At 39.5% G+C, this 9,465-nt stretch overlaps 1 protein-coding gene across 1 annotated transcript; it reads right to left on the bottom strand.

Annotated features, from left to right (window-relative positions):
* Positions 1-541: 541 nt before the first annotated feature.
* ankrd33aa (ankyrin repeat domain 33Aa) lies at positions 542-9,465 on the bottom strand. The gene is made up of 5 exons (XM_054770658.1): positions 9,163-9,465; positions 6,738-7,053; positions 6,011-6,140; positions 5,789-5,929; positions 542-4,593 (listed from the first exon to the last, which is right to left on the bottom strand). The coding sequence occupies exons 2-5, from the start codon at positions 6,993-6,995 to the stop codon at positions 3,779-3,781; spliced, it is 1,344 nt and encodes a 447-aa protein (XP_054626633.1). The 5' UTR covers positions 6,996-7,053; positions 9,163-9,465; the 3' UTR covers positions 542-3,778.

Below are 9,465 nucleotides of genomic sequence, written 5' to 3'. Positions count from 1 at the left end.
CAGTTGAGCATGAAAAGTACATGAACAAAACAGAGTCAGCCAATCTTTTTTTTTTAAGTTAATTGTTACGTAATGACCCTTCCAATCCGATTAAAAGATTACAGAAGTTCAGAGATCAAGAGCTATTGCATGCCACTCTAGAAAGTGCATTATTTGTTCCGTAAGATGGCTTATTGTCAGTGAGTTATCAAAGTTACGTGTCAGATAATAGGAACATCAGGATAGTCATAGTTGACTACGGCCTGTTATTAGTCAAAACATATGTATATTTAAGCAAATTTTACATTTTCCTGGCCTGAATTAAGCATTTCAAGCATAAAAATGGACACATGAACTAAAACCCAAACATTAGGCATTTAGAAGACGCATTCAAATACATGTTGATACTGTATGTATGTAGTATTATACATTGGTCACATATACACATGCACTGGTCACTAGGTGTCAGTAAATTACAAGTAAGGCTGTCAATCGATTCAAATATTGAATCATGATTAAATCGCATTTGGTCCATAGTTAACTCATAATTAATCACAATTAATTGCAGATAGAAAGAAGCTTTTATCTAAAATAAGTAGGGATGTAAATCTCTTTGTGGTAAACACTTCCATACGCATCTAGATACATGTGTTCAGATATGATTAAAAAAACATTTAAAAAACAGAACAAATCTATATAGTGTACAGATGATACAATTCCATTCGATATGATTCAACGATTACATTTGTTGATGTAGCGTTATTCTTACATTATAAAATAAAGAAGCCAATTGTAGAAAAGTGTCATACAGGCTTACAGTATTTTCAAATGTGTAACAGAGCACATCATACCGCTACGCATGCTCTCAGGGGTCCCCAACCACCACGCTGTAGCAAACATTCAGGTGCAATGATTAAAAAAAACACAAAAATTAAAAATAAAATCATTTATAAACTACATCCATTTTTTGTAATGGGGATACACATTTTGGAAATATGGGTCATTGTTTCATTAAAAAAAAAAATATATAGTTAGAAATCCCACAATGTTTGCATGCGAACGGCGACTTGTTACACTTCGTTCCACGGTCCTTGAATGCACCATTTAACTTTGCACATGTCTCCCACGATGCACAGATAAGACTAATTTACTGTATTTTTCCGTTTTTTCTTTCACCTCATATTTGGTCACAACTGCTGATACTATCTGGGAATGCATAAAGGTAACATTTGAGGACCTTACTGAGTGCTAATGTACATATTTGTTTTGCACAATACATAAGATAAATCAGAATGCTATAATGTAAGTATGTTACGTGTGTTTTGAAATATTTCCCAGGAGTAACGCCAGCGAGAGCTAATGCTATTTAGATGTATTGTCATTGATACAAGCCCCAAATAGCTGTCCTCGGCTATGCCTGCCCGTAACTAGTAGCTCCTAGCCCAAATTTTAGCTAGCAGTTCAAAGAAAAAATCAGCCCAGAGACAGTTCGCATCTAAAAAAACACTCGTTAGTTGGGACACTGGTATGCCACGGTACCACTATATTAATGACAATTAAAAAAAAAACAAACCCTGCAGTGCACTAGTAACGTCTCTCTTCTTCCCGGTGACGTACTTCGTGACAACTCGAGTCACAGCGACCCAAATAACTTTGGTTTTGCTGAGAGAGGCATCTGCCAGGACTGTGAAGCTGAACTTATCATTCAAAATACCCTTTTCTTTGCCCATTTCTGCTCAATATTTTGTTCCCTCTTTTGGCTTCACATCAGCTGCCACGCCGCTGTGTTTCCTCAAACTAAGGTCAAACAGGTTGTGTGCATATTAATTGTTTATCAAAAAAGTGCTGTTAAAACATAACGCGTTAACTTTGACAGCCCTAATTACATGACAATGGCTACCTAAGGAAATACAAGTATAATGTGACTCTCCTAATACTAACGTGTGAGTCTATGTTATGTCTTATTTGTGTTAAATGGCTCATTTTCTGTCTACTATATTGGGTAATACAAGTGTAAAGGTGACTATATGGGTGCCATTTCACATCTAGAAGGCGCTAATAATGTGAAAACCCATATAGAAGGTTGTAAACAGTTTTTTTATGCTGTAACTACGAAAATATTCCATTTATAAATAAGGAATCCTACTTTGCGAAAATTCACCTGTCATGGTCGGGTCTGGAACCAATTAACAGTGATAAACGAGGGATGACTGTAGTTTTGTTCCAGGAACATTACATTGCTGGGCTGTGTGTGTATTATGTAATCACGCTCAACACACCAATATTTTTAGCGAGAGGAAGAAACACAATCTGACTGATATTTGAAATTATTGCTTGTGTCTTTAATGGGAGTGATCGCTTTCCTGAAGTCAATTGGCCTGTAGTTCAGCTGAGTGGTTGAGGTCAGGGCTCTCAAGTTCTTTCCATCCAAACTCATACAAGCACACTTGTGGACTTTACTTTGTTTACCAAGTTGGAAGCATATAACGGTTCACAATGTGTTTTGGTAAGATGAGGAACTGAGACACAAGGAGAAGTGATGAGTCCAGCTGAACCTATTTTTAGTAATTCATTGAGGTATGTCTTAGTACTTTTGCCCATGTGGTCTACAAATACCTAAAATATGGAGCATCTGGTACATCTGGCAGCTCCATATTACATACAGAGAGATAGTCAAAACGTATATGTAGGTTCAATTACAGCATGTGACATTTTGCAGAAGTAAAACCATTTACAATTGGAAATTAAAAGTGCTCAAACTCTGTCCTAATTATTAGGGGTCACATGGTTGTGCAAAAGGAATACACTTACTGTAAAAGTAATTTGGTGTAACGTGGCACAGACCTGCTACAGGGACATACAAGTTCAAATTTTTAACAAGCAGGCACACAAGTCTATTGTATTGCTTTACCTTGATGACCTTTCTTTTGTTCCCAATGTATGCAGTGGTGGGAAAGTGTTTGCCCCCTTCCTGATTTCTTATTTTTTGCATGTTTGTCACACTTGAATATTTCAGATCAAACAAAATTCAATATGAGTCAATGCCAACACAACTGAATACAAAATGCAGTTTTTAAATGAAACTTTATTATAGACAAAAAAAAAAATCTAAACCTACATGACCCTGTGTGAAAAGTCCCTTTCAATGGCTGAAAAAAAAGCAAATGAAGACTTTGGAGTGGCCTAGTCAAAGTCCTGACCTGAATCCTATTGAGATGCCGTGACATGACCTTAAAAAGGCGGTTCATGCTCAAAAACTCTCCAATGTTCCTGCATTACAAAAATATGAGTGAGTCAGAATTCCTCCACCGTGCTGTAAGAGACACATTGCAAGTTATCGCAAACGCTTGATTGAAGTTGTTGCTGCTAAGGGTGGCCCAACCAGTTATTAAGTTTAGGGGCCAACCATTTTTTCACGCAGGGCCATGTGAGATTTTTTTTTCCCTTAATAATAAAAGGTTTCATTTAAAAACTGCATTTTGTGTTCAGTTGTGTTGTCATCGGCTAATATTTCAATTTGTTTGATGATCTGAAATATATCTGTGACAAACATGCAAAAAATAAGAAAGAAATACAAAATAAATAAGAAATCAAACACTTTTTCACACCACTGTAACTATGTTAAATGAGTCAACTGTAATTCCATGCAACTACATTACAAAAATGAGTAATAGCAAAGTTCAGTCAATATTGCATATTTGCGCAAGCGGCTTTGTGTTAAAATAGTCTGTAAGGTCACAGCATCAATAATGTCCTGTCACCTGACCACAGTGAATGAAGAAAACATACATATTTGGTATTATGTTGATTCTTTTTGTTTAGACCCATTGGACATTCTGTCTTGCTGCTTGTCCTTTTGCTTCTTTTCTTGCCTTTTCTCCTCCTTGACCTCCTTGTATTTCCATACAGGAGGCTCCAGGTAGCCCTTCTGCCTTTTCTTCTTCTTTTCTTTCTTTGGCGTAGGCTCACCAGATCTGGTCACTTCAATTTTAGGGACGCAACCGGAGGGGAAGATGCTGTTCCTGTGAGCCACGCTGCGGGGAATGAAGCCTCTCATTCCGCCAGGTGGCATGCTCTCCCTACGGTTTGACTCCTGACAGCAGGAGGTCAGTGATACAGAGGCAGCTGATGCAGCGGTGGGAGAGGAGGAGGTGATGGCGCCGTTACTGTGCGACACGGTGCTCTCCTCTAGCTCTTTGTTGCCGTGCTTGTCGAGTAATTCGGGAACAGCAAAGCGTCGTTTGCCAATTTCAGGAGGGCTACTAGGACACAGTGGATGACAGCCGGTGGCTATGAGGGGGCTGTGGATGCTTGTAGTCATGCGCACCATGTGGTCCATGACTCCATTGTCTTGGGGGTCCTGAGGGAAGCTGAAACTGAAGCTCTCCTTTAAGCGCTGTCTCAGTTTCTGACCTGTTGTTTTGGCGGCAACAGCCTTTGCCACCATCTGCTCGAGCTCAGGCCACTCAGGAGTGTAGTTCTCGCAAAACTGTTGAGCGACAGGAAGAGCGTGCAGTCGCCGTATTCTGTTCATTGTCTCAAATCGTCCGGTTCTTAAGACCCAATCCTTCAGGCCACGTCCCTGGACATAGTCCATTGCATTCATATCTGCACCTGTGCATGAAAAAATAGAGAAAGATCGTTTACAAATGGACAGTTTTAATGCCTGTAAGGTTGCAAGTGTGAACCAGTTGCTGCTTCAACGCAGTCATACGGCACCACCATGTGGCTATTTTTTAAATTATGATAGATATGAGCAGAGCACTCCACTCCAACATTTTTCTGCTGTAGCGTCACAAAATTATGCATGCTGTGTATTGCATGCTGTCAAGGTGTATAGTAATTAGTAATTTGACCATTTGTGTAGTATATCCAGACAGGCCTGTTACTCCATTGAGCAAATTATACAACACCAATTGTACATTGATTTTCAATTTACAATGTTTTTTTTAAATTTAAGAGGATATTTTGGTGACTGTATACAAAAGACCACATTGTGGATGTCACTTCTACACTCAATGACCAAGTCATTAGGTACACCAGCACAATCTAATGAGTTGGAAAAAAGCAGTATGAAAAAGTTGGATTTAAAAAGATAATAGAGAAACAGATACCGCTTTATTTTTCCTTTTATACACATGCACAGAACATATTTTCTGTAAAGTGTTTCCCATACAGTCATTTATTTGAGGTGACCTGCCACAAATACATTTGGAGAACCACAAATAGATTTGGCGTATCTTCTGACCCTCACTTGTAAACACATTGTAACACGCCTGGTCTGCCAGATGACGAAGCAGGAGCGATCAATGTTGACAACTTAGCATCTTTGCTGCTATATTTAGCGAGTAATCAAGCACCTCTCGATACTCAAAAAAGTGACTAGCCATCTAAAAACACTGACAGGCGTATACATACTGTACATGCAAAACATGCAGTAATAGGGAGATGTCAGGGTCAGTGAAATGGGCGTTAGGTGAGGTCAGGGTCAGTGAGAAGGTTCTGTTTCAGAAAAGGGATGACCAAATGCCCTGGCAACCTTGTTCACCAGATATCATATCAGTCCCCTGTGTTTCTTTCTATAGGGATACCACGTGTTGAACACAGATAGATAGATAGACATATATATATATATATATACAGTATACACACACATTATAATACATTTGTTAAATTGTAAAGAGACTATGGACACCCTGTATATTTAAGTAAATGTAGTTTTCACTAAGAAGGCTTGCAAACTGCCTCTATGGTGAACCATGACACAGCTGAGATAAATACGGGAAATAAATCCCATGCATGAACTTACCATGCATTAGCAGGGCCGACACACAGTCTTCTCTGCCCTGCAGGCCAGCTTTGATGAGGGCTGTGAAGCCGCGAGGATCCCTGACCTCAGTGTCTACACCAGAGTAGTAGTTCATAATGTAGTTTAGAATAGTGGAGAAGCCTGGATTGAGAAAACAAAAGCATGCATTCACATGAGCTGACTTAATCAAGGTTTGGTACTTTGGTATGTTGTTTAACGCACCAGCCTGGGCAGCTATCATCAGGGCAGTGTTGCCATCACTGTCTTGGTGGTTTATGTCTATTAGAGGACACACATGCAGCCTGGTGACAATGTCCACAAATCCTTTGCACACTGCCACCATCAGTCCAGTCTGACAGGGAACAAAATAGACAACATATTTATTTTGTAAACTTTTGCAGACATCACTCTGTTGGTTGTCCTAATGTTTTCACATGACTGTATGCATTTGTTTGTGTATCTCTTCTACTCCTGAACCACTGCTCATAAAAGGGTGACAATTTGGAAAAAAAAATGCACACTTGTCTCCATAAGTTGAATTTATTTGACATTTCTCACACAGCTATATTTGGTACAATCCTTTAGGAGACTGACAAATTTCTATCTATAAAATCTGAGCAAGATTGGTTGAAAAAACATGGCCGCATCAACTAAAATGTCTTTGCATGGGCATGGGTCAGGACTTAGCAACTAATTGTCCAGAAGCTATTGACCATTTGCCTAATGATTCTAATGAGATGGGATATTCATGTGATCATCAGGCACTTAATTAGGTACACTTGTACAGTCTAGTGAAATTCAACGCAAGAGCTGGATAAAGTCTGTAAAGGCACAATTTTGATGCAGAACTTGAATTGGCTTTCATTAGATTGTGTGGGTGTACCGAATTATGTGGATGGTGAGTGTAAATCTTTAGGTTTAGAGTTATATGAAATACCATGTTTCTCACCCTACTGTTAATGTCCAACTCCATGGCCTCTTCCTTGGTAACGCCTCTCTCCAAGATCCTCTGCAGGGATGTGGGATCATTCCGAGCACATGCTTCATAGAGTGTTCTAGGTGGCTCTGCATACTTGTCATCTCTCTCAAAGTTGGGAAGCACTGAGTCATCAGAAAAGACACTTCCAAAGTCGGAATCATCCGGGGAGATCTCTGAATACTCAGATGGGCCAGCGCCCAAGTGGGGGTCGTCGCTCGTTGAGGCCATGAAGTCCCCCCTTCTGTCCGGATCACAGAGTCTCTTTTCTGCTGCACACCATTCTCATCTTTAACACAGATATATTGAGCATTACAGACTACATACACTAGCGTTTCCCATACATTCATTATTTGTGGCGAGACTTTTGGCGACACTGACATGAACTCATGTATCGCTCTTCTCAGTGAGTTGCTGGTGCTGCTGTGTGCCCCTCCCCATCTAACAACACTCATTGGCTGTCTTTTTTGTCACATAAAAAAAAAAAATTCTACAGCGTCTATTACAATTACGTGCATGGCCAATTATGCAAATTAAACAATGATGTAATTTAGTGAGTCCACTAACACAGGGGTCCCTAACCACTGTGCCGTGGCCCAGTGCCGGTCCATGGGAGGGGCCGAAACGCACTGCTGGAAGCTTTCAGGTGCAATGATAAATAAAAAAAAAATACACTTGTAAATAACTACATCTAATTTTAATGTAAATGCATATCAATTTTGGAAATAAGGGCCATTATTTTATTTTAAAAATAATATACAGTTACAAATCCAAATAGTTTTGGCATTTATATGTTGTTTGTTGCAAGCGGCGACCTGTCCCACTTTGTTCGACCATCCCATAGTGCGTGCGCTAACTTTTGCTCATGCCGCACAGATAGAATACTATACTGTATTTTTACCGTTTTTCTTTCACCTCATATTTGGTGCCAAATGCTGATACTATGTCGGAATGCGTAAGAGTAAGTTTTGATGACCTTATTGAGTGCTAATGTGCACATTTGTCTCAAGTTAATTCATGCTAGCACACTGCCCTTTACCACACACGTCAAACAGCGATGTAATCATCGCTCTGAAAAACAAGGTTTGAACTGGTGGATGGTGGGTCTGCATTCATTTTGTGCTTTTAATGTGATGTTGTTCATGTGTTAGTTTTACACAATAGATAATAAATAACAACAGAAACAACAGTGATTTCCTCTTCCTCTTCTGTAAGACTAACAATAGAGCACATTTGTAGTTAACTTATTAATAGGCGTGGTGACCTGAGAGGGCTTGACTGAGGGCTAAACAGGATTTGGAGCTTCCCCAACTTCAGCCGACTTATCCGTAATTCTTATTTACTTGATGCATTAGCTGACTGTACAACAAGCTTTATACTAGCTGTTAAAAAAATGGTTCCAACTATTATTAGGCAAATGTGAAGAGTATGTCAAAGTAACACCAATACAATCACACTTTTGACTACTGGAGAGAGGTAAATAATTGAATTTATATCTTTATAGACAGACAAATGGTATGGAAAAGCCAACAATGAATGAAAGCAATGAGCAATGAGAAGCCATACTGTATTGGATGTATCAAGTTCGTCAAGTTTTTTTTTCCTACCAAGAACATTTCGGAGGAAGAAGTTTGTTTCAACTTTTTTGTCTCTATTATAGTGCCAAAGTGGCAATATTAATTAAACACGGCATTGTACAAATTCACCTTAAAACAAAATTAGTCTTGTTATTTGCAGATCAAAGTCTGGCAGGAAATACAAGTGCATCCATCCATTCATCCATCCATTTTCTACATATACTTCTTGTCCTCATTAGGGTCATGGGTGAGCTGGAGCCTATCCCAGGTGACTTCGGGAGAAAGGCATTGTACACCCTGGATCGGTCACCAGCCGATTGCAGGGCACATAAAGTGTATTCAGGAAATGAATAATGAACCATCTCTGTATTTTCTTGAGATGGGGATACATATTTTAAATATACCATGACACAAGTGCTTGTTTTTAAAGTAACTGCACCACTCAGCAACAACAAAAGATGGGCTATACAGTAGAGCGCTCACCTGCTGGCAAGTTAATACACGAATGGCATCTTTTGAATGAGCTCTTTCCTTAAATGTTTAACTCCTTATACCCCACTAGCATGTTTTGTTTTCAGCCATGAATCAAGCACAACATTTTCTGTCAGAGGTAAAATTTTTCTTTTGCACAAATGTTTAAAGCTTTTTGTTTAAATTTAACTTCGGTTGTGGCTTCCCCTTCCTGTTCAACAAAACGTTTTTAATATGCTCAAGCTTCCTCTAATTTGACTCACGCCTGCCTGACTGTGATGCACAAATGAAAGTTATGCAATTACTTGCCCTGTACGGTTAAAGCATACATTCATAGCAATAAGTCTCACCCTAAAAGAATCCAACCACAGAAAGTCCTCTTCTTTTTTCTCTCTTTTTGAACATTTTGTTGTACAGGGCTCCTTCTCTTGTGAGAAAGTGGTTAAGTTGAAGTTCCCCAAACTGTCTGCAGCTCTACTCTGCCCGCTCCCTCCATGTCTTGTAATGGCCTGTTAGGAACGTCCGAGCAGCCAGCCCTCCAGCCAAGTCCCAACATAGATTGTGCAGTCCTAAATCAGGCAACATGTCATCCTGATTACAGAAGATTTAGGGATTAAGAGAACAGACAGAGGCAACCCTTGCTCCCCTCACAG

This window comes from Dunckerocampus dactyliophorus, chromosome 1, assembly GCF_027744805.1.
Source record: "Dunckerocampus dactyliophorus isolate RoL2022-P2 chromosome 1, RoL_Ddac_1.1, whole genome shotgun sequence".
NCBI lineage: Eukaryota > Metazoa > Chordata > Actinopteri > Syngnathiformes > Syngnathidae > Dunckerocampus > Dunckerocampus dactyliophorus.
This window is presented reverse-complemented; position numbering and strand designations above follow the sequence as displayed.